A 26,411-nucleotide genomic window follows, 5' to 3' on the forward strand; every position below is an offset into this window, starting at 1 on the left:
TGGGGTTGTTAATGTAAAAAAGGTGAAGGCAGTTTTTGCAAACATGACAATACAAAAACATATTTAGAACACAAAGATTTTCATACGGCGTCGCTGACGTTCGGGGCGCTGTTCGTTCGTTCACTCACTCAATGTGTTCCATGGTTCGCATTAAGAAAAATAATCTTCAGGGTGGTGGATTGCTAGATACCTTTTGTAGTGCACTCCCCTTGTTCCATCACTCAATCTTGTTTTACTTCAGAAATCGCCACCAGAAGTCTCGTTTGAATCATTAGCAACACGGCGTTTGCAGCATGCATCGCGAAAATAATATTTCCAACTGAACAACTCGAAAAGGGGATTTTGAAGGTTAAAGCGAATTGGAACATATCACTGAAACACGCAATGAGGACTAGATGAAATTAGGACTACATAACGAGATCATACGGAATGATGTAAGAAAACTGGTGCTAAACACTTACCAAAAAAGACAAGTGCATTTTGGTGTTACAAAACCGCGCGCATACTGCAATGTGACTTGTTACAAAACCGCGCGCATACTACAATGTGACTTTAATACTATGTAAGTAATGTCGAATAAGGGAAAATTTGAAATGAAGATAAATGAGAAGCGAGGTGTCTGGCGAACTGGACTCTTATTAGCGAGGCCAGCGGCTCAAACCCCGGCCAACCGTTCAAAATCACGTTTTCCGTGATTCCCCTAACGGCAAATGCTAGGATGGTTCCTTTGAAAGGGCACGGTCAATGTTATTCCTCGGCTGTCTCAATCCGAACTTGTTTTCCGTGTCTAATGAAAGAGTCTTCTTTAACAAAATAAAAGAGTGCACGAACATGCTAGTTGCTTCGCTTCTGCGTAACGTATGGAACGTCCTCAACACTTGAGCATTAGAAGTTTTAAATCACCGACTCAAGAATTACTTTACTTACTGAGGCTGAAAATAAAATTTAATAACAGAATTTTATTTTTGGTGGTCATTGAAGTGAAATACTACTAGGATTTAGTAATTCGCTATCTTGTCCGCGTTACTGGAACGGGCAAACGTGTTCACAAGCAATAGTGCTATAATACGTCAGAGAATGGGGCAGAAATCAGTTTGTGCAGGCTGGGATCGGAAAAAAGCTAAAAGTTAGGCTTCTTTAGAAGAAACTCAGCACGGGTTTTCCCCGTAAGGGCAAGACGTTTGTGAAGGGCGCATTGCAGGAAGCGCCGCTGGCTGACTGAGTCAGACTGCCAGTCTCTCCGAGCTGCATTGCTGCGCGACCGACGTCACGGCTGGGGACGCGTGCCACGGCCGCTTCGGCGTGCTTCACATCCGGTCCACTGCGCAACAGTCAATGATCTTCACTCTCGTGTAGAAGTTACTTCTGTCGCAGGTATCTACGTGTAGCCTAGGAAGCCGTATAGAGTGGAAGCAAAATGAAAAATATTGACAGACACTCAAAATCGAGGCCATATTCTCGTACGTGATGTTTAGGAACAGCGCAGCAACCCCGCATTGCTGACCTGGACAAGATCCTAACGAATTTGGCTCGTATTCGCCTAGCTAAAGCTCGTTTTGAGATGAAAAATGTATGAAGGCGTCGCCTGTTTTGAAAAAGAGAATTAAACTTCGGGGAGAAGAAATGTAATCTTGGAGGCATCCTGATGAGACTGTAATTCTGTCAGAGACGGCAAAGGACTCGAAAGAGCAGTTCGACGGCGTGGATAGTGTCTCGAAAAGAGGGTTATAAGGCTAGCATCGGGAAAAGTAAAACAAGGGTAAGGAAATGTAGCCGTACTTAATCAGGCGATGTTAAGGGAGTTGGATTAGGAAACGGGACACCAAAAGCAGTTGGCGAGTTTTGCAATTCGAACAGCAAAATATGAGACTATGGCCGATGCAGAGAGACTGGCAATAGTGACGAAAATGTTGCTGAAATTTAGACATAAATGAAAGTGCTAGACTTTTTACTGAAAGTATTTGTCTGGGGTGTTGACTTTTACGGTAGTGAAACGCGGATAAGCATTTAGCACAAAGAGAATAAAAGCTTTTTAAACACGGCGCTAAAGGAAAATGCTGGCGATTCGATGTGTCTAAGAACTACTGAATGGATTTGAAGAGAAACAAATATTTATAGGCAAACTTTACTAGAAGAAGGGGTCGGTCGCGCCATTCGTACACACAGCTACAGACAGCACCAAAGTCGTTTCACAGCGACACGTCTCGTGCGACCAGAGCCGCAGTGCAACACGACGTGCTGACCGCACGTGCGGACTCAGGCGTTACATAAAGAAGCTGCGTTTCTTCCTTCGCCGAAGCGTGCGCTGATGAGAACTGCCTCCTGGACATGTGGGAAACCTGCCTGCGACACTGTCCCACGGCACAATCCATCCGCAGGTGTTGGCTAGGCTGCTCACAGCCACTAGTTTCATTTCCCCGTCTGCGCTTTTATCTATTTAGTATCATTCACAGTCAGAGACTAGTGTGGTCTGAAAAAGGAAGTAGCGAAAACGATTACAGCGCGAGCACCCTGACATTCTCACTTCGCTACGCATACGAACTTGTGTCCGAGAACAGAGAAAAACGACCTACAAGCTGAGGAGCTCCCTAGCCTCGCTGCTGCCGCTACGCGACTAACGGAGCAGTCTCGGCAGTTCACGTTGGGCCGTTTCGCTCGTCTTTTCGTTGTTACCTGCTGTTCTGTGGTCTGTTCTGGCCACGGGCGGCTCGGCTCGCGCAGACCGAGGCCGGCGTAAGCAATCGATAGCGAGCGGGGCAGGTCCCTAGCAGCAGCAGACTCCACGTAACTGGGTTAGGCGCGCGGGGTCGTCGCCCCCGACTCCGACAAACCGGCGCTATTGCACCTTTCCTCCGCGTCGTGGTTATCTCTCCAATGTCGTTAACTATCAGTTCTCGCTGCGTGCGATTCCAAAGGAAACGACGATCGTACAGAAATTGGATGCATTGGCAAGTACTTAAACACGTCGCACAATTGCCTGAAGAACGAACTGTAACCAAAACACCGAATGCAACTATCAAAACTTAAGACAATATTTGTCCGGTTATTTAAATCGACATCGCTCCTTCCGTAACTGAAAATTTAAACAGGGTGACTAAGCTCCACTAATCGAAAGCTGCCAGATAAAAGCAGGGTATCGCACAAGATGTGACGCATTCCGTGTTAACAGTGAGACTGGTAAGACGTCAGGAACGAAAAGATTTGTGCGCACGGGGGGGGGGGGGGGGGGGGGGGGGAGGAGACAAGCGCACGATAACGACGCTCGCACTTCAAATACGGTTTTCCTAGCTCCGACAACAATGTCTTCTCGTTCGATAAAAGCGTGAGTGTTTCGAGCAGCGGCGCTTTCCCTTTGCTTTCCTCTAGCAGTGGGCGACCAACGAGTGCAGTGGAACACGCCGAGGCGACGCGACACCCCAATCAATAAGCGGTCGCCGCTGCTTCCGACTCTTCGCGCAACTTAAAGCGGACCTATCCAAACACAATGCGAGCACGTGCCACACATACCTTGCCGCCTTATTTGCATGCCAACTGTTGGCCGGTTCCACAATAGTGATTCACAAACTCCAAACTCGTTTAGATCAGTTTCGTCCGATGATGCAGTCTTTAAAATATAGCGAAAGCACTATTGTAAACTTCGTCCGGCGTTGCTCCCTACTCGTGGTACGAGAAGAAATACTAATGACGCCAGAGTCATTACCAAAAACTGTTACCTTGTCGTGTTTAGTTTCTATCTATGTCACATCGCTACCAGCCTGTCACAGAAGCACGCGATAATTTGACGCAAAGGACTCTTCACAGTCGAGGCGACACGAGCCCAACTGCCCAGATTTGAAGGTCAAGGTCATCGCACAATCGGTGATTTTTCTAGCTTACTTGGAGCGAGTGCCACGGTAGTTTAACACTGTCACTGCATGTGGTGCCGAGTTGGCTGCTGGAGTGCCCGAGTCAGTGGACTCGTATTCGGGAGAGTCGTGCTTCTTATTTTGGTTTTTCGTGATTTCCCCGAATTGCTCAACGCGAATTCAGGGATGGTTTCTTCGAAAGAACACGGATGAATTCCTTCCAATATCAGCTTTCGTCTGAATGTCGGTATTTTACATCTACAGAACAGAGATCTCATTCGTTCATTACGTTGTCCCCATCGATATTTACAGTCACCTAGGTTGAATATGCTCTACAGTTGTCTTGCAGTCGCGGTCTCTTCAGAACTCTCGTAAAGAATCTTAAGGATACAGAGTATTTATGAATGGTGAAACATCGAAAATTTTTTATGACTATTAAATTCTATGGTCTTTTCTGATTACATTGATAGGGTTTCAAATGAAAAATGAAACTGATAGGGTTTCAAATGAAAAATGACCTAAATATACCAAATTTTAAAGTCACGGTCATGTATGCCTCCACAACCCCTTTATTTCTGTTACAGAAATCGCACTGTATATGATGGTGAAATGAAATGAATGTGTGGCATTGTTGGCGGGAGTTAAGCCGTCGCATTGCAAGTCCCTTTTGGCTTGACTTGCGAGCCAATGATGACGACACACAACACCCAGTCATCCCGAGGCACAGAAAATCCCTGACCCCGCCGGGAATCGAACCCGGGACCCCGTGCGCGGGATGCGAGAACGCTACCACCGGAAGACCACGAGCTGCGGACTGTATATGTTGGTAACAGTGCAGCTTTCTAGTGTCCGTAAATGATTATATTTCCTAGTGTTTACTTTGTTTCGCTGAAGCAGTTTGTTCACATGTTACTGAATGTTTGTAGCCCAAGTGCTACGTATATTTGTGGAAGAACATATCCTTTAGTATGCAATAAATACGAACTATGCCACGCATAAAGAAATTCAATAAAAAGAAATTCCGTGGTAACCAGTTCACAACCAAAGCAAGCCACACTTTTGAAAGTAACCTATGTATCAGTTCTTCAGGGAAGGAACTCCCACATGGCACACCTCTTGGCGATCCAAATTTTTGTGTTAATGACGCTGTTTTTAGTGGATTTTTGTTGTTGATGTGGGCATCTTATCTTCTTTGATAAAGGAAGTGGCGAAATCTAAACAATGTGATGGTGTAGGCTGTCTGGAAATAACTGAACAACAAAGTAGCAGGAAGGGTTTAGCGTCAAAACTAGTTGTTCTGCGTGGATCCTGCAATAAATCGACCTCGAAAATGACTTCGAACAGATGCGAGTTTGAAGTTAGTGTATGCAACGTGTGCAATAGGAAAGGGAAGAGAAGAGAGGCTGCTCAAACGTTTTGTGGTTTAATGGACCTTCCTCCTCCTTCCAGAAGGATCAGCAAGTACACAAAAATACTTTTAGGTGCCTTGACGGTTGTGTTTCAAACATCTATGAAACGTGCAGAAGAAGAAACTGTAAATATTAGTGGAGCCAGGGACATTACTGTTGCACTTGATGGGGCATGGCAAGGTCAAGATCATCGTTCCTTGAACGGTGTTGAAAGTGCTACTTCTCTGGAGACTTGATGGTGAGTGCTCGACCAAGTACTGCCTCACCTGCCATGGTAACACTGAAGGATATATTGAACATCAGTATCCTAAGAATTATGATGGTTACAGTGGAGGTATGGAGTGTGATGGAGCTCGACAAATATTTCAGAGATCGGTGCCCGTTTATAACGTTAGATACATGAAGTACCTAGGCGTCGAGGACTCTAAAGCTTTCAATAAAATTAATGAGCTAAATGTTTATGGAGATACCTTGGTAACAAAACTGGAGTGCTGTGGGCATGTGCAAAAGAGAATGGGTGCAAAAGAGGATGGGTGCTAGACTGCGGAAGCTACGAAGAGAAATGAAAGGATAGCTGCTACCTGGTGGAAAATCTGTCTGGCTAAGGCAGATTGACAGAAACTGAAATACATCTTCTTCAGAGTTATTATCGACTGGCCATTAGACGAACTGCACCTCTGAATGATGTTACAGCAATGAGAAAAGCTGTATGTGCCACCTACTTCCTTAAGTTGTCCACAGATGACCACCCTGTTCACAGACTTTGCCCTAAAGGACCAGATTGTTGGTGTGGTTACCAAAAAGCAAAAGAAAGTAATCAAATATACCATCATAAGCAGTCTCTTCCTGAGCCTGTTATGAATGAAATAAAACCAATTTTTAGAGACCTAAGTCACCCTGTTTTGCTTAGTAAATGTCTTCATGGGGACACTCAGAATACAAATGAAAATTTCAACCATTGCCTTTGGCAAAGATTGCCCAAGAATGTTTTTGTAGAATGTTTTTGGAGTACTACATGCAATGATATGTTTCAATGGTGGAGTGATAACAAGGTTGGAAGTTGTGAGCAATGTGCGAATAAAGTGTGCCTCTAATACAGAAGATCAACTGCTCGCATGTGACAGACAACGGGGGCATGAAGCTGAAAGACTCGCTCTTCAAAGCTGAAAGATTCGCTCTTCAAGTTACCAAAGAAGCACTAAGTGCAAAAAGGAATGCCACGAGGAAGCTTGAAGATTAAGAAATACTGCAGGATGAAGACTACGCTTCAGAAATGTTCTGAGGCACAGTTTAATTGGACTCATTTCTTGATTCCCATTTTTCCCCAGATGTATTTTCAGGTACAAATATTTCCTAAAGTTTATAAAACATTGCTCTAATTTTTTCTGTAACTTGCAATAGCCCATACTTACGTAGTAGTACTAAGCTTTATTGCAGAATCAACTAAATTGTAGAAAAATAGCATTTTTATTAGGAAAAAATTATAAAAGTTATAATGTAAGATGTGATATTTTTTATCCTTGTAATATATATAATGGTGGAATTAAAGTGGTCTAGTACCGCAGCCATCAAGTCATGCGTATCTGGCAAAAATTTGGTCTCCTTCAAATGTATAACATTGGATTAAATGGTACCTCAATGTGAGGAAACATTTTGGAAATAAATGTTGCACAAATTCCTTTGTAATTTTTTTAATAACCCTAAGCAGGTTGAAAAATATTCAAAATACTCCTAATTTGTTTAGAAAGTGTGGTGCATTACCCGATATCAAAAAGAAATCTGTGTCCCCTGGCCACACCAAGAGCTGTTGCAGGACGATTTGATTCACGGATCCAGTTATATGGCTCCTTCCGTGTATACCGATTTTACGTCTATGACGAGTGGAGCCTGAAGATGGCATCAATGTAATGCCGAAACTGGTAGCACGTAGCAGTTCATAAAATAAATTTCTACAATACATACGGCTGTTGGTAAACTATTGCATCAAGAGGCGCCATGATCGTGCAGCTGAGACGATACGTCTAGAATTTCCACATGTAAATACGCTAGTTTCAACCATCAAAAAGGTTTTTACTAAAGCACCTAAAACAATTCAATCATTTCGAGAGGAGCTTCCCAACGTACCACTTCCACCAGAACCCATACTTACTCGCTGGGGAAGGTGGCTAAAGACCGTGGAATATTATGGCGGGCATTTGGAAGCGTTTAAGAGCATTGTTCTTAAATACGGGAGGAGGCAGTGAGTATTACTTCAGCTAAAGATCTTCTAAAGGACCCAACAATTTCCAACGACTTTGCAAACACAAAATATCATTAGCTATGCGTTTTTGGTCCATATTACTACAGCTTTAGAGTGTTAAGGGAAACCAGTCTACACTCTGGTGATTCCGATAGTCATAATGGTCCGTTAGAGAAGTATTGTTTCTGCAGGGACTTGTGCTTCTGTAGTGAATAGATTCATTAACCAACAGACATTGAATTTCATCAACAGTCCCGAAAATTCTTGTGTTTACCAAATGAATTTAGAGAAACTTTTTTTTAGGTACCTGTGACAATTAAGGTTGTGTCTGATCTAGTTGTACATTTGGCTGGAATGGCTGTAACGCTGATACAAACATTGATACGACGTGTCGTCGGTGACTGAAGAGGAGAAGATGAGGAAGCGGAGTGGAATGAATCGGCTGGCTTCACGTCACGTTCCGCGAGGGCGGCGTGACGTGGCCCGGCCTGGCGCAGTTTCAACATTATTCCCGGCCCCGGCCCCGGCCTTGGCCGCCTACTGCCGCTGTATTTCCCGCAGGGGAAAGACTCTGCTCGTTTCTGGTCCCACACAATGAGTAAGACAGAGCAACGATGTGCACACTCGCTTTTGCTCCTCGACCACTGCATCACGACGTACTGCCCGACGTACCTTCCACGACAATGGAAAACCTAACCACAAAACGCAGTACCGTGAAGCGACTTTAGGTACTTTCCCCCCGTCCAAAGGCATATGGTGATAATGATTTTAAACACGCAGGAACTGAACGAGTTGAGGAGAATAGTTTAAAGGATAATCCGACAGACAAACTTATCGCCAAAAATACATCTCAAATGTGTCAAAATAAAGCAATCGTCTTTGACACACGGCTATTCTTTTGCGATTGGGTGACAACGTATACTTGACCCATCGTAACTTAACTACTTCCTTAACGGCGAATGTGTCACGGCTGAAATTAATGTTTTCCCGCAGAACCCTCTAAAATCGCCACCTGTAGTTGTCACTATTGCTGGACTCTTTCGAGTCCCAAACAACAATTTGCCAACAAAAGATAAACTTGTTCGGCAGACACTGACACCCTGCGCTGGTTTACGGAAACAATTCGCCCACACTGGCAAAACCCGAAACCGATGGACGCGACGTTATCCCAGAGCGCGCCGCGTTAACGCTGGCTGCCATCTGTGTGGCGTCTCCCTACAGACAAATAAATGGTGTTACTATTGTGTGCAACGGACCGACAGACGTATTCACACCCAGGAGCCGAGCACTTCTTCGGAGACTGTGGCACGAGCTTCATCGCGGTTTAATTCCGGACGGCGCGAGGGTGGCCGAGGACCGTGCTCCGCAAATACCGGCAGGACAAACGCGGACTACCAGACAACACTCTAGGATACGTGGCTGATGGCAGCTCACATCTAATTACGCTACGGAGAAGACAGTTTTACACTAAGGTTACTAGGAAATGACGTGTACTTGTCCAGCATATTTGTCGACTGCTGTGGAATTCCGTCGTCGCATCGATTATACGGAAGTAAGGTATGTGAACAGTGGGTGTGGGTCACACGCTTAAGCTTACTAGTAGTGACGGGGTCTCCCCTCTAACGATAAAGTTTCTGATCGTGCTGATACAATGCCAGCACGTAGTGTCGTCTCTCTAGGATAGAATATTACAATTAAATGTCGGATAATGACATTTCGGCGATAAAAGGCTTCAAGAGGTTCGAGGATGAGGATGAGCTGTCAGAAGCAGTATAATTAATTCGAAAACAAAAGAAGACTTAACGATTTATCCTCTTCATAACTACATGTTTTTCTATCTGAACTGAAGTCAAAATGACACGTCTAATTGCTCTGGCAGAAAAAGAAAGGCAATTTGTACATTTACTAGTGAATACAAGAGCTGACTATAAAACAACGATACTATTTCTATACAAAAATTTCTTTCGAAAACATAAATATTTCATTATTTTCACCCTCACTGCAGTCCTTTCGTCAATCTCTGCAACACTCATAGACAATTTGATAGTGATGGAAGTCTTCCTCTATGAGTTCCTTAGTCACCGTTCCGCTTTTATTTCACTGCTTTAACTGACAAATATTTGTTTTAACGCAGATTTGACAGCGGATAATAGATCAAAGTCGTACGGTGCTAGGTCAGGCAAATAAAGAGGGTGCTCTAACACTAGGATGCTGCACTTTGCTGGCAACATCGTAACATATAACGTGGTATGAAGCCGGAACGACGTATTGAGGAAGAACCCGTGACTCGTTCTTCCACAATTCGGCTCTCTCCTTTTTGTCTTGTCACTGAATTGAGGAAGAACCTCACGGTAGTAATGTTGACAGTCTGATCTTCAGGAACCTAATGAAGAAGAAAGAACACAATTCCACGAACATCGAGAAAGAAACAATCATCGCTTTGAATCTTGATTTGGTCATTCGAGCTTTTTCGCTCCTTATGACATTGGGCCCTTCTAATGCATGGATTTGCGCTTAGTTTCTCGATCAGCAGTGAAAAACCGAGATCGGTCACATGTTATCACTCCTACGAAACTAGGGCCATTTTCAATGGTATTCAGAGTGTCAGTATGAACATCTTCACGACCTTCTTTTGGTTTGATCTTGAGAATTTTAGGCACCAGTTTCGCATATATATTCTTCTCATGTTAAATTAAACTAACTTCGCCCGAACAGGCCACGAAGGTCCAACGTCACCGACCGGCCGCCGTGTCGTCCTCATGCACAGGCGTCTCTGAATGCGGATATGTGGTCAGCACACCGCTCCCCCGGCCGTATGTCAAGTTTACGAGACTGGAGCCGCTACTTCTCGATCAAGCAGCTCCTCCTCAGTTTGCCTCTCAAGGGTTGAGTGCACCCCGCTTGCCAACAGCGCTCGGCAGACCAGATGGTCACCCATCCAAGTGCTAGCCCAGCCCGACAGCGGTGATCCGACGAACCGGCGTTACCACTGCGGCAAGGCCGTTGGCATCATGTTAAATTGGTTACGTTTAATTTGCCTTACGCATTCTTTGTCATTTGCTGCAGTTATAGTAATCGACCGAATACTCAACCGACGGCCAGATCGAATAAGATTACTGACTCATTCGATATTTTCATCCGTTTTTGATGTCGAAGGACGACCCGTGCGTCAGTCACCTTCAGTGTCTTCTCAGCCACTTTGGAAACGTTTTGGCCGCTCAAAAACTCGCGTAACTCGCTAAACACTTTTTACTAAAATACTGATGTCAGTAGCAGTTTTTCCTAGTGTGAAACTTCAAGACACTGGTTGCTCTATTACACGTACCATTTTCCTGCCGAAACAAAATACCAGCTCTTACACAAATGAAGGCCACACCCACACTGTTTTGTCCACGCCGCATTCAACCGAGGCTTCACGCTTCACAGCTACTGGTCGTTTATCTTGGCGCATCCGTACTTACTTACCCGGTCAGCTTGATTCCCGTTATTATACTCACACCTCGTATGTGAAACTACTTTTATTAGAGCCATTCATTATCACATTATCTCCTATATTTTCGCAGTTAATGTGGTTCAGAACTCACTCCTGAGACAGTGTGACGAACGAACAGGCGTAAGATGGACCGAAGAACGCAAGCAAGATCACAGCCGGAGCGCAGTTGGACTAAACTAATGTGTGTGTGTGTGTTTGTGAGAGATCGACTTCAAACAAACTTTATACACATATACCTTATTGTCGGATGACAATCACTGTGGGGATAAAACCACATGCATATCAAAGGGGTGAGAGTGAAAAAACTCACAGCCCGCGACACGTACATTCCCAGAGTTTATTCATCCAGTATTTGAGAATGAGAACACTTAGCCTACAAAATGATGAGAGAAAAAAAATGTTTACCGCTTACTACTTTTCGCAATGTTGATGCATTAAAAGTACGACATGGCGCATGACGTTATGATTTATCACTACTAACTGTATTCGCGACATTTTGCAGACAACATGCACACATACCACTTAATGTAACTGCAGAATTGTATCATTGTACGACACACAGTTCAGGAGATATGACGTCATAAACATGAAGCACAAAAGATGCTGCGTGGCACGTGCATGGACGCACAGCTGGAAATAAACTAATACCTGGGCAAAGCCGTGTTTCTCCGTTAGTATGTTAATAAAGCGGGAAGCGAACATACTCCTTTCTACCTCGGTCCACAACGTTACGGTGAGAATTCTTAAAATTTTCGACTTTCTTCTTAGTATTTTATCTTAGGATCTTCAAGAAGGCTTTTACCACTGACAATGTCATTATAACAAATCGTACCAATAGTGACATGTTTGGCTGGTTGATTTGGGGGAGGGAACCAAACAGCGAGGTCATCGGTCCCATCGGATTCGGGAAGGATGAGAAGTAAGTCGGCCGTGCCCTTTCAAAGGAACCATCCCGAAATGTGCATGAAGCAATTTAGGGAAATCACGGAAAACCAAAATCGGGATGGCCGGACGCGGGTCTGAGCCGTCGTCCTGCCGAATGCGAGTCCAGTGTGCTGGCCATTGAGCCACCTCGCTCGTTTGACGTGTTTGTGATAACATATATTCGGAGGGCGGAAGTAAAAACGACTATAATGTAGCTGCTCGACAGGTAATTTGTCTACAACTATCGATTTTAGTGGTCATAGTGTTTTACGGAGGACACGTAATTATGACTTCACTTCCCAGTAGGCTTCTCCCAATAACGATGACCACTTTAACTAGTGGCCATTCCTACATTTAATTCTACCAACACGACAATAAATGATTTCACACTCTCAGTCACTTACACAGTGTTACGGCCATTATCATCTCCGTGTGTCTCTCCTGCTCAGGCAGCCCGAGACGCATCGAGCACAGTGCCGTCTACTAGTTAAAGTTGGCAGCGATCAGAACTCAGTCTACACCGGTCGGTGTAATTCAACTTGTTTGGATTCTGAGCCTCCCATCAGCCACTAATTTGAGCGTCATCTTACAGCTATAACCTTCCTTAACAGTCCAAATGGCAACGCGCCGTTCTCATATATTCCTGATATTCCATTTATATTTGTTCCTCAATGATTGATATGCTCACTACTTTAAAATAACTGGGTAAAAGCACAGTTGTCGATTGCAAGAAAGCACTATTACTATGTAGGTTATACTATTTAATTTTTAAGAAAGATCTGCTTATGGGTTCGAGGTTTTAAGCAATGTCGTGAAGAGTGGATTCGTAAATAAACTAAAGTTAAGCTCCTGTGCAAACCTCCCCCCCACTCCCCACGCCCCCCCCCCCCCTACACACACACACACACACACACACACACACACACACACACACACACACACACACACACACACACAGTAGCGAACAGTAAACACAGATTTGACGTAGAAAGCTCAGTCTAAAGTTGGCAGATTTCGTTGCATTTTTCCTGATTTGTTTCGTTAGTTTTCTTCTTTTCTAAAGACCGATGCATAACTCAATGACTGGTGAGTCATTAGCCACTGGGATTTGATCTTCTGCGTCCACAAAGTCTTCTGATCGCAAGAAGGGACACGCGGTTCATGGTGAGGGTAGTGAAATAGGAAGTAATATCACAAAATCGTGTGATCGAGAAGCAAAGCAGGAAATCCTTAATATTACAGAAAAAAAAACAAGATTGTCTACGTACTGCCTATTATTCTGGCGTATCTGTACGATCTGATGCAAGCATTCGAAAAGCGAGAATTTCCACAGACGTATCCCCTTTGTGCTCCGGCTAAAAAGCTTCCAAGATCTGAAGTAATACAAGTTTCATTGTCATTGCTTGGCTATGAATTTTATTTATATATTCATCACATTTTCACTGCGGGTTAGAAACAATCGCGGAACCCTCATGAAGGACAATGATTTTAATCGACATCTAGTGACGAAAAAAGCATTTCAGTGGTTGCATACTAATTTCAAAGCAGGCTACAAAGATGAAGAATATGGTCAGTACTATTCCGGAAGTATGAGTACCCTGCAGAGCACGGTGGTTACATATATTTAATTTACTGAAATGTATTGTTGACAAAGGCAGGCTTAGATTTATGACAACGTTTTTCGAAAGTCGTAACTCTTCCTCTCACAGAGCACACATGACTAGCTTTCGAATACCTGAAGCGCACATTATTCTCAGCTGCTGACAGCACACGGGCCGTCGTGTTTTGCGGTGGATCAATTTTTTACTTTTCTCATTAAATCTTTTATTCACAAATCACACATGACAATTTGGGGAGCTGTTGTCTGGCACGTGCGCGCCACTCGGCCTGACGGGCACGCTCGTCATTTTCATTTTGCTCAGTTGAAGAACAGGAATAAAATACTTTGGTAAGTTGCGCTGGGTTACGGAGATTTCGCCAAGGTTGACCCACAGTTAGAATTTCATTTTAGTATAATCTGTTAACCTTTTCTCATTCGAAGACTATCATCGGCTATATATATCTCTTTTTGGCAAGTTTAACTGTGGTTCTTTTGCCAAAACAGGGTATAATTTCCACAAACTCATTTGAAGCAACTATTCTTACTGAATTCCGAAACAGGGTGTCTCATTAAACAAGCAACTGGCGACCAGAGAGGTCAACGGCTTACCGAGAATCTCACTGTGTCGGTTTGCAGCAACATAAGAGAAGAAATTTCGTGTTTATTTTCGTAGTAAGAAGCTGTCCGACACCACGCACTGCGGATGCACCATTACGTCCGACCTCCTGCGAGCATGGAGGACACGTAGGAAGACCGCGGCGCGGGTAGATGGCGCCGGGTGGGAGCGTGTGTCGTCCTGGAGGCGTGCCGGCATAGGCCGTGCAACTGCTATAAACACTGCGTCCGGTGGTTGCGCAGTGGTTGACGCAGCTGCCTAGTAAGTAGGAGACCTGGGTTCGAATCCCGGTCCGACACACATTTTTCACTCGTCGCCGCCGATTACGCACAAAGTGCCAAATGTGAGATATCATTTGGTTAGTTTTGTTTTACTTAACATGCTTCAGCACTTTCTCTGCTGTTATTCTTTCTCACATGACGGAGTCAGCTATTTATGTTTGTAGATTTTTATGTACTATTCGCTCCACCACGTGGGTTAAGTACGAAAACTAGTCCGTTCATTGAAGAGTGACTCACACGAGCTGAATTCGATAAGGAAATCTGTGCAATATTACCAACATGTTAGGTCGAAGAACTTGATGTATCAATTTCTACGTTCAATGAACGTAAATTTAACATTTCGAATCTTTTATTATTTTAGGATTTATTTACAGCTGCTACGACTTCTTCGAATGAACAGATAACATAATTATTCGTTTTATAAATTTAAACTTCTCTTGTTGTTGCAGTCTATTTACCCCGGAGGTGGGTTGGTACAGTCTGTATTTAGCTACTTGTCACTGGTTTGTTGTGTGTTATAGCGTTCTGCGACAACAGTTTTCATCAGACCGCAAACAGCGCGGCCACGCGGAAAGGGCGAGTTAACTGGCAACGTCTAAACCGAATTTCCTGTGGGTGAAGAGATTTTATTATGGCTTTAACGTAAAACGCATCTGAAATAAAATTGTAGGATTTATAAAACAAATATTTAAGTTACGTAGATGCTGTGGACGATGGCCACACAAACTAACTTTTTGGTTAACACAGTTGCTGCACTGTGTATCTCCTACCGTGATGCACACGCGTGAAATATCATTGCAGAATGCAGGCTCTCGCGGTCGCTATGGGCGTCCACGTTAGCTTATGTACTTGCTAGTTATTTCGAATAAATTGTAAGCTTTAGTGCCTCCAAACGAGAGAAAAATATTACTTTAAATGTGGAACGCATTGTTTCGCATGGGATGAGTGTATGGTTCATTGCGAATTAGGTTTTCTAAAAAGAAGAAACGTGTGTTCAGCTAACAGTGCTGAGAAAGCACCAATTCTGGGTATATTTCCTGACACTATAAACAAAATACACAGGCAGAATAAAACGGAAATGAGTGTTGGACAAGCAGTCAATAAAGTGGATCTGGTGTCTTTCGCCAGGTGTTAATTTGAAGCCAGCCCGCAAGCACAGCATGGCGTTGGCGCTACGAGTAGAATAAAAGCTCCATATCACCCTTTTTGATCCAGAAGATCTGCAACAAATGACTGAACGGCACATTCTGTCTCCACGAGGAGCAAAGAAATTGAGCACACATCGTCGAGACTACCACTGCACAGGCATCGAACTGTGAACACCACGAGGTCGGGCACCCGTTTAAAAGCAGCCCCGACGACCCCACTGAAAGCGATGCTCAGGCGAGCAAGTGTTTACAGCGAGCGGCCGGCGCCACGCCGTGCAGATGCACACAGACAAAAAAGAGAGGCAATTTAAAAAAGAAGCCAGGCACGGCCTGAAAATAGCGAATGGGTCTCTGGCCGGCCGGCAGCCTAGTTTAGTAAGCGCGCGGGTTCGCTGACACGCGGGGGGAGGGGGGGGGGGCTCTATATTTAGTCCCAGGCGATCGATGTTGAGGGAGGCACCGCGCCGAAAGCTGGCGGAAGCGGCCGGAGGCGCCCGACGCGACACAAGGCCAGCCGTCACAACAGCAGCAAAAACGAGTGCTACTTACCGCCTGTTTTACTCCCGGTAGCAGCACTTCTTCAGGCATATTGCTAGTTTGAGCTGCGCGGTATGTCCCTAAGCACAATCGACACTTACAATCGAGCCCTGTAACCTCAAATAGAAGCACTATCAACGTAAAAGACGCAAGAACAGTTGCTGGTCACATACAACCGGATTTTAGTTACCAGCCACGGATACTCCCGAAGGATTCTGCCCTGCCTGTACGTTAGTGGGGATCCGACTTTCAGGCCGACACCTGCAAGTACTCTGAATCGGCAATTCCTCCTCCCCAGCTGAAACACACAAACTGGCCACGTTCTGAAAGTCCGCGATTATGCCTGTTGTTTTCCAGTGGCGGTAAGTTTTAATTGCTTCAAGTATGCCGAAGGAGTGGACCAATGACCACATCGCAAAACTTACACAATCGTAGCGCGAAAGAGCTTGTTCGTTGAAATTCATCCACGAGCATTACACAAGCAAGAATGTAAAAAGATGTAGTAAGAGATGACAAACATTTCTATACCGTGTTCCAGTTGAGGACCGAAGGGTATTGAAAACTAAGCTACAAAATTTTACATCAGGTTTCACAAAAGAGCTCAGAAAGGTACTGGCCTAGGTAAATTTTAATTATAAGCAAATATATGATGACTGGCAATGAAAAATATTGTTTGTACTATGTTCACTACCGCATTACCCGTAACTGTGTTAAGTCTATTATTTTACAGATATTAGCAGTCAGTAGTTTACAAAGGATCAAAAACGCCAACTTCCTAGCATACCGAAACTTCGCTACTCTCACAGTAGTGCACACCATACATGAGAAGCGTACGACCGGAATATTGCCTTTCGGAAACCGATTTTTCACTCGTTTTGAACAGTTTATCTTTCGAGCAATATGTAAGTTCATAGCGTACAAACCGCCAGCGACCTCCACAAATCTCTTCGTATTACCGTCCATAAAAATTTCCTTTCAAAGACGTAAACGACTTTCAAATTAACTACAATTAAATACTGTATAAAATTGCGGGTCCTGCACGTTAATTAATGGAAACGGCGGGTCTGTGATCAGCAGGTCGGATCCGTCAATAATATCAGCGGAATTGGCCCGTCGCAAACAGCTGTAACACGGAAGGAATACCTTCCTTTGCACGGCTACTTCAACCACACTTTGTATGTACTGTAACGAAATAGGTATTACGTGCATATTGCGAGGAACTGTCAAGAAATGACACTCACCCCTAATTTCTGAGATGAGTCTGGACTCCCGCAGGCGCACGCCGGTCACCTGACGGCGCCTGCAACGTAGATCCCTAGGCGCTATTTGCAATTTACCCCCTTAGAACTTATTACGAGTGCCATACGATTGTCAAATCTCAACATACACAGAACAAGACTGTCCCATCGTTGGTTACAGAACAAAAATAACGGCAGTATGTTTGTATTATATGGAAGGACTGTACGTAATTAATGAAACTACATTGTAAATATATCAAATGATTATTTAAATTGTAAACATGCTAAAATGGTGTAGCGTGAGCCTTAAAAAGTCTACGTATCGTCCGATAGGCTGAAGCCCTAATGGCGAAGCTGCGTTTCGAAATGTTTATTGGGGATATAGAAGTCCCTACTGGTAAGACAGTGGACAGACTTGATTATTCAGTTTTCCAACATTGGCTAAATAGCTGGGCACTTTTGGGTGGGCAAAAAAGCCTCGAGAAGTTCACAGACCGACATCTGTTCCTTCATACTGTCAGTTTACACGAGTGCTTTTTATTAAGCGCTACTGGCCACCTCTGAGCGTATGCACACACTCAAATTCAAATACAAAATGGATGTCGACTCGTCATCCTTTTACGTATGTATAAAAACCACGTGCCACGCCGTTTTTGTTACATACATGTGAGGATTTGGTGACACCCACTGTGCACTCGAGAATCAGCACAAGCTCGAAACTGGCCAAGAGTGCTCAACAAAGCACAACCCTGGGGGGCAACCATGTCGTTCTTCAAATAAATATATGGAAAAATTCTTCGTGCAGTACAGAGAGAGAGAGAGAGAGAGAGAGAGAGAGAGAGAGAGAGAGAGAGAGAGAGAGAGGCGTTGCATACCGAGACGTAAGTCGATGTGAACGAATGTGTGGGGTATTTTCTGTAACGAAAGAAGTTAAGAGGAGCTAATTGAAACTAGACTGTGGACTACTGAGTGCCGTGTAGCGGGAGCGCACGAATTACGCAAGGCTCCAGTTCAGAAAGCCAGAGCGAGACGTGGTGCGTGGGGAACTGGGTCGCCGGCTCGTATTTTGGTCGTCCGCCTGACTGACTGACTGACCCAATTTACCCCTCGGCGCGCCAAGCGAGGCCGGCAGACGCGCCACTGAAAGCGAACGCAAGTCCAAACAACGCGCGCGCCTGTCTGTTTACTGTGCTGCGCCGCCGCAATCGAGGCAGTCGAAGCAACCCGACAAAATTATACCGCTGGCGCAATACCGCCGAAGGGATGGTATAGACATACTACTAACAACATAAAGTTACGCTGCCAGCAAGGAGAGGGGTAATAAACACAAAACTCCTTTATTGTACTTTTCAGCGTCAGGTCGCACAAATGTTATCGTGACCCGTTTCGGCTTCTTAGTAAGTCGTCACCAGAAGGTAGAAGGAAACGGGAACGTAGGCTACATGGCACTACATTAGAAAATCTACCTTCTATACACCGCTATACGTGGTATCTAGTCTTAAAAGTGCACCTGAAGAGGCCAGAAAGGGCACCATTTGCCCTTTAAGAAATCACTATACAGTGTATTCGCATCACCTGAGAAATGGTAACCGATGATAGTTGCTCGAGATTAGGCTGAAATGTATAATAAGTTTCATGGACCAAAAGCGCTAGAAGGAAAAGTTCTGGACCATCGTCCATCATGGTGCGATGGAAATTGTGGATACTTTATATTCTCCAGACTACTTACAAATCCCACTGAACAGAACGGGGCGTTTTGTTTCCTCGCATGTGTTCGCATGACTACGAACCGTCCAAGTCTCGACGAGACGCCCGGAGTAAGACGAGTACTGAAACAAATTGGGAATTGAAACCCACCACCTCTTCACACTTACTTGGTTTCCTCTCATCATTCATGCATTTTCATCCGGAAAAGAAGTTCCTTGAAAGGAAAGTCGTTCGATAGAGAGCGTATAAGGTGAAAATCTGATGGCCCAAGGGCAGGGAATAAAGTGGGTGCGAAATGAGTTCCCAACCAAACTCCTGCATAGTATTTTTTGTCAGTCTAGCAGAATGAGCCGGCCACTGTGACCGAGCGGCTCTAGGAGCTTCAATCTGGAACCGCGCCACCCCTACGGTCGCAGGTTTGAATCCTGCCTCGGGCGTGGATGTGTGTGATATCCTTAGGTTAGTTAGGTTTAAGTAGTTCTAAGTTCAAGAGGACTGATGACCTCAGGTCCCACAGCGCTCGGAGCCATTTCTAGCATAATGCGGACGAGCGTTATCGTGGAATAGCGTCGCTTCACGCAGTAGTCGTCTCGGACTGCGTCTGCAAGACGTCTCAGTTCTGACAAACGTCAGCAGTGATGGGTACATCTCAGGTGAGCAGTTCGTAGCACACCATACCATCGCGGTTTGATCAGATGCATATCATCATCTTTTGTGAATGCGCGCAGGTATTTGTAAGAGGATTGCTGCTTCTTTTTTTTGGGCTCAGTTATTCCTTTCTTTTTCTTACGTTAGTATAAAGACACCTTTTCTCGTCACTAGTAACGGTACTGGTCGGTGTTGTGACGTACATATGACCACCTGCTGATTTTTATGATTTTTGTTCACAACAGGTTTTATCCATACAGCAAATTTTGTAATCTTCCCCAGTGCATGAAAATGTCGTGGATCATTGTGGATTAGCGAGTTTAACCGACATTCATCAAACCCCAAAGGACTTCCTGTACGTGGAGAGTCACAGTTTCGTCTTTGTTCCATTTACTCTCAATTCATATTCTGTATTCATCAGGTTGTTCACTCCATTCAGCATATACTGTAATTATTCTTGGCCTTTACGGAGCACTGTCATCGCCGAATCTTATCGGTGATATCTTTCCGCTGTGAATTTTAATTCCGCTCTTTCGAAGTCGACAAATTCTACGAACGCGTCCTTACTTGTCTTCAAGCCTGCTTCCGTGAGAAATTTTCCTTCTGGCTCTCCCGCACGAGCAGCGCCGAGGCCGCGCGAGGGAGAGACCACCTACCGATTCACTTTCCTTCGCGAAGCAAGTCCGCTGACGCAACGGAGGAAATCACTTGTCACTCGGCTGGAGCGAGTCAGCGCCAGAGGAGCAGAAAACCATCATGTCATTCCGTAGGTCTCTCTCTCTCTCTCACACACACACACACACACACACACACAACCACACACACACACAACCACACACACACACAACCACACACACACACACAACCTTTAAAGAAAGCGAGACAACAAACTGATAGGTGAGCTGAGTATTCCGCTACAGGTTTGCTCAGTCAGCGGGACGTTGTCTCATAATCGACCCCTAGTTCATCCTTTGGCCTGTGACAAATACAGCCACAATTTTCTGAATCACAGTTTCACAACTACGACGGCGTTTCAATTTCTTCTGTAACGTGTACTGGTTAATCGAGACTTAGATCTCTCTTTATGAAATGTTAACATGTATGGATCCGTTAACGATCTTTTACTTGTTCTCATGGCGACTGACTCTCCGTTTTTATTAAGTGGAAACCAACCGCACGTACAAGGGAACAAGGTTTGTAAGTTTTTCCCTACAGTTCTCGTAAGGTTGAGGCCTACTCGCGAAATAAGAGCAGAGTGCCGTTACACACAGCAGCGCACGACTAGGACGGGAAAACTTGAGGGGCCGCTTACTGTTCCCACCAGATCGATACACGAGCGATTGCACTGTCCCGTGCAGGCTCGTGGTTGGCTGGTGACCTTGGCGGCGGCTCGCCGCGGGCGACACTGACATTCGGCAGCGGGGCGGCCACGGCCGGCGGACCCACTCTGCCGGATTTCGATTTCTTCTGTGCTTGGGGAGGGGGGAGAGCGTGCTGCCTGCCTGGCTCTCCGGACGCCTGTCTGTCCTCTTCACAGCCACTACAACCTGTGGTGCCACTGAAATAAGTTGGCATTTGGCAGGGAGCGCGCCGTGCCGCTGCCCTCAGCAGTGCGACAGCCAGCCTGGCATTTCCGGCTCGACGCCGTGTTGACGCCTTCGCTGATTCTCGGGTAGGACACTTCTTCCGCACGCATCAAACGTACAGCTCTGCTTCCAATTAAAATTGTGACTTCAGTTTAACGGATTTCTGTACGAGAATCAACACTTCCAATTAAATATTTGTACAAGCTACATACTGACAAAAACTCAAAGTCGATTTTCAATGCTTACACACAGCAAACGCAATGCGATAAGAATCTTTGGAACGATCCCTTCCAAGCCTAGGTGTTTTGTTAATCGACGAATTAAGAATGTACTTCAGTTAGTTCGACAGGTCTAGGGACGTGGACGTCCAAGTTAGGGAACAGTTTTCCCGGAGATGAAAAAAAGAGCATCCGTTTCAAAAACGTTAGAAGTCTGGTCCTAATTAAACTTAAGAGCAGATTTTAGACATGCTTGGAGACACTAAAGAGATTCTCACCTAAGCTTTCCTTTTAAGTCATTGCCGTACGGTCAGAGGTACCTTTCACAGTTCACGGCACTTCCCCCGTCGGAGGGTCGAGTCCTCCCTCAGGCGTGTGTGTGTGTGTGTGTGTGTGTGTGTGTGTGTGTGTGTGTGTGTGTGTGTGTCGTCCTTAGCGTAAGTTAGTTTAATTAATGTGTAATCCTATGGACTGATGACCTCGGCAATTTGTTCCCACAGAACCTTACCACAAATTTCCAATTTACTTCATCACTTTAGGAGACACAGACTAAGGGATTCTCTAGCGCCGAGGAGAACAGATGCCTGCAGACGGTCTTCCACGCAACGTCAGATACCAACTAACAGAATTTAAACTATACATACAATCACGGAGCGATGGAGGCCTAAAGACACAAAATATTGGTGTTGTTAACTGAAAAAATTGTAGCTAACAGAAACTCTTACAGCTGTTCAAGGGTACTGGTTGACTTTTCAAGAACGAAGCCCCCCCCCCCCCACACACACACACACACACACACACACACACACACACACACACACACACACACACACACACACACACACACACACACACACACACACACACACACAGAGAGAGAGAGAGAGAGAGAGAGAGAGAGAGAGAGAGAGAGAGAGAGAGATATCATTTGGATTTGCAGCTCCTTGGGTTGACCGCATCTGCAGTTAAGATTGTAGGATGTAAGGTGCGCCAAATATGCAAAACACCATTTTTTCTCAGTACCCAAACATGTCTCAGCACCACTGTGCCATCATTAGTGGTTTTCCGTGTTATTTATTCTGTAATGTGAAAATTTTTATTAAATGATAACAAAATTATGTGGATGTTTAGTTCCAACAATAGTTCATTTATTTTTGTTAATACCTCGATACTTTGTGTGCTTGATTTATTCGGATAACTTGTGTATTAATTACTACAGGCAGCTTGTCATCTATAACCAAACGACGTTGGTTGGGAGTTAACCTATCCTCTAGAATATAATTTCGTTTGTTGCGATATTTTGCACCTATATTCATTTTTACTTGCGTATTCGTGCGGCAAGTTCCTTTATTCTCTGCATCATGGTGAGGTGTCATGATGCATACATAAATATAACACTTATACTCCACACAAATAAGGTCGTAAAACACTTTTCACTTAACCAAAACACAGTCTGATTGTGGTTTGTTGTGTGTCCCAGCCCAGTCAGAGAACTCGGCACCCTATTCGAGTTTTGTTTACATTTTATCTGTGTGCATGCGCTCGCGCACACACGTGCACTTGCAGAGTGATTTGCATCAAATTTTTTTCTTAACATAGAAACGAAAATTTGCACAATACAAAATATAGCTCTTAATACTTCAATATTGTGTATTCTAATCATTTACTGTATTTAATATTTCCTATTGCATAAAAATGTAATTTACTATGTAAAATATGTTTGCTGCACAACATAAGTTACTAGTTCTCAGTTAGATAGTTCTGAACCAATTTCATGATCTCACAAAATAAGTCATCATAAACATATAACCTGTAATATGGTAAGATTTTAATCATTATTTTAATTACTGTATATAATACTGTACATTGCTTGAAGTTAAGTTTACAATGTTAAAAAATAAGTTTACTGCACTACATAAATGAAGACTGCTCAGTTCAACAATTCCTCAGCCAATGTCAAGATCCCCCAAAATTTAGCATTATAACCATTTAACATGTAATACTGTGTAGTTTATTTATTGTGTTTGACATTGTTCATTGTGTAAAGAGTAAGTTTGATGTTAACAAGCAAGTCTGATGCACAACACTGTGCAAGTATATTGTATCTTTGTTTATAACGTTTGGTTACGTAATAAATAGCACTCCTTTCAGACACTAGTCAGTTGTTTGCTAAACATGGCCCAATAAGCCTAAAACTAATTTGAAATAAATAAAAATCAGTAGAACAAAACCAGTGTAATTGTTGTTCAACCTTAAAAAACTAATGTTCAGCATTTTTCTGTCGCACCACATTTTAAAAGGGGGACTCTGTACACTACACAGTAGCTTCTTGCGAAGTAGGTCAGTATCACAGGAGAAGCAATTTGGGAAGCAGCAGATACATTTAATGAGGCACTCACCAGTTGCACGATGCTGTCTATCGCTCTATTGTACCTGTCACAGAGGTTCTTCATGCTTTCGTAACTGCAAAAAGAAAACAATTTCCAGTTAAAACAGTTACTCACTGCAAAATTAGTACAGAAGTTATTGACAGTTTTTAGAAAAATACAGCAGTAATTTCTTCTAATTCATCTCTTACATTCTTTTGGAAAAAATAGTTTTGTTAACAACTAGGTGAAGGCACGAAGTGTTCACATTTCATATTATCTCTGCTTTTTTAATTTTTTTCAGCTTTATTGGCACCAGAAAGATTGTGTCATTTAACAAGTTCTCCGTAAGTTACACGAATACTATCAATATGTTATTTACACAAATACTATTCTGACAGTTCTTGTATTTTCTACTCAAATCATCATTCAGAATACAGTAATTTTGGCACCAAAACCCTTGTTTGTCAGAAGCGGATAAACGTTTGAGTGAGACATTTCTAAGATGAAAAAGGAAAGGTTTTTCTTAAAAGCCACATTGCTCGGACTACAGAGGAGCCCGTTGTAAAGGTGGTCCAATAGCAAAGGAGCAGCAGCTGAGGAACAGTATTGTTTTGTGGGCGGTGTAAGGTGGAACTGTCCTCAACACGACGACCGGTTCGAGTACCGTCGAAGACAGTGTGCGCAATGTCGCCCTTCTCCTGACCTCTGAGCTGGACTTGCAACATTACAGAGGAACCTATGGGTTAACATCAGCTACGAACAGTGGTTAAGGTCGCAGAGAGAGTTATGGAATAGAACGATCTTTCATTAGGAATGCGAGGAGATGAGATGCATTTCAACACGTGAGGTGGTCAGGTGCACACCGAGAAACAGATGAAGTAAATGAAGTGTGTGGTAGTCACCGAACGGTTCCGGTCACAACTATCCTAACTGGGACTGGCACGAAAGCGTTCGTAGACAGCTCTGACGACCAATGATTTTTGTTGCCTCTGCTATTTCTAATGCGACAGGATAAGTGGGCATTCGGCACCACCACCGATTGTGGCTGCAACAAGTTTCAAACTTCACAGTGTATCTAACAGATAATTGGGGGTCTTCGTGAACATCTGCATCATTACTCTGCAATTCACAATTAAGTGCCTGACAGAAGGATTGTCGAATCACCTTCAAGCTATTTCTCTACTGTTCCAAACCCAAACAGCACACAGGAAAAACGATCACTTAAATATTTCTGTGTGAACTACGGTTTCTCTTATTTTATTGTGATGATCATTTCTCCCTCTGGACAGGGACACCAACAAAATACTTTCAGAATTGGAAGAGAAAGTTGGTAGCAAAGCTCTCAAAAAATATCCTGCCACAACGAAAAATACCTTTGTTGTAATGAATGCCACCCCAGTTCACGTACTGAGCCCACTGCACTCTCCCCTATTTTGCAATAATACACCACCCTTCTCTGAACTTTTCAATCTCCTCTGTCAGTCCTGTATGACGCAGGCTGCAGATACCACACCACACACTAATACTCCAGCAGAGGACAGACAAGTGTAGTGTAGGCAGTCTCCTTAGTGGACCCATTGCAGCTTCTAAGTTGTTCTGTCAATAAAGCACTCTCTCTCTATTGCTTTCCCCAGAACATTATCTATGTGATCGTTCCACTCTAAGTTATTCGCAATTTCTATCATTAAGTGTTTGGTTGAATTTACAGCCTTTAGATTTGTGTGATTTATCGTGCAAGCAAAATTTAGCAGATTTCTTGTAATACTTCACACCCTACATTACTTAGAGTAAATTGCTACTTTTTGCACCATACATATATTGTGTCAATTATTTTCGAATTGGAGATGGTAAATGACATCATCATCTCCATACAACCTACGAAGGTTGCTGAGGTTGTCTATTGTGCTACTTATGTAGATCAGGACCAGCAGAGGGCCTATAACACTTCCTTGGAGAATGCCTCCTTGTAAAGGCCATTGTATTTCATGACTAGATATTTTTTCATTTGATATTACACTTGTTCCATCACTGTCTATCTACGGGAACTACAAAGAGTAATATACAATTATTAGAACTCGTCAATGCCATAAATATAAGCAACCTGAGCCACTCGACAGACTACATTAGAATCTCATAGCACTGTTCTGCCACACGTGCTGCCGGTAACATTTCAACGAACACTTCTTACCTCTACCTACTGACAAACACCGTTTTGCAGCACATAATGTCACTATTCGTGGAAGTGAAAATTCGCAAGAAGCTGTCGAGTCTCGTCTCAGCTCGAGCCAACAGACAAGGTCCGTCAGCACAGTCAACTTACTGCAATGAAATTGCTCGGTACCTACTTCCTCGTACAAAACTCTGCCAATGTCAGAAACAATTGCAAAGTTAATGTGTGATTCTTTACATTGGGACAGTACCTGTTTGTCACTGACTACAGGTGATTCTCAACCACCATGGCCCTCTACTGAAGAAAGTGCACCATTTTCCAATTGTAGCATTTTGCCAGTATTATCTACTGGTTTCAAAATTGTCAGCATTTAGTAGTGTCTC

The 26,411-nt window shown here is 43.9% G+C and overlaps 1 protein-coding gene across 2 annotated transcripts in view; it reads right to left on the reverse strand.

The window, feature by feature from the left end:
- Positions 1 to 26,411, reverse strand: part of LOC126267967 (histone-lysine N-methyltransferase, H3 lysine-79 specific) — a 216,476-nt gene that overhangs the window by 110,577 nt on the left and 79,488 nt on the right. For both annotated transcript variants that reach the window (XR_007549057.1, XM_049973311.1), the window contains exon 4: positions 23,889 to 23,952. Coding sequence is in view for 1 of the 2 variants with exons in the window: in XM_049973311.1 (XP_049829268.1) it covers positions 23,889 to 23,952 (64 nt within the window). In the remaining variant the exon portion in view is untranslated. The remainder of the gene's footprint in view (positions 1 to 23,888; positions 23,953 to 26,411) is intronic.

The sequence above is a fragment of the Schistocerca gregaria genome, chromosome 4 (genome assembly GCF_023897955.1).
Source record: "Schistocerca gregaria isolate iqSchGreg1 chromosome 4, iqSchGreg1.2, whole genome shotgun sequence".
Classification (NCBI taxonomy): domain Eukaryota; kingdom Metazoa; phylum Arthropoda; class Insecta; order Orthoptera; family Acrididae; genus Schistocerca; species Schistocerca gregaria.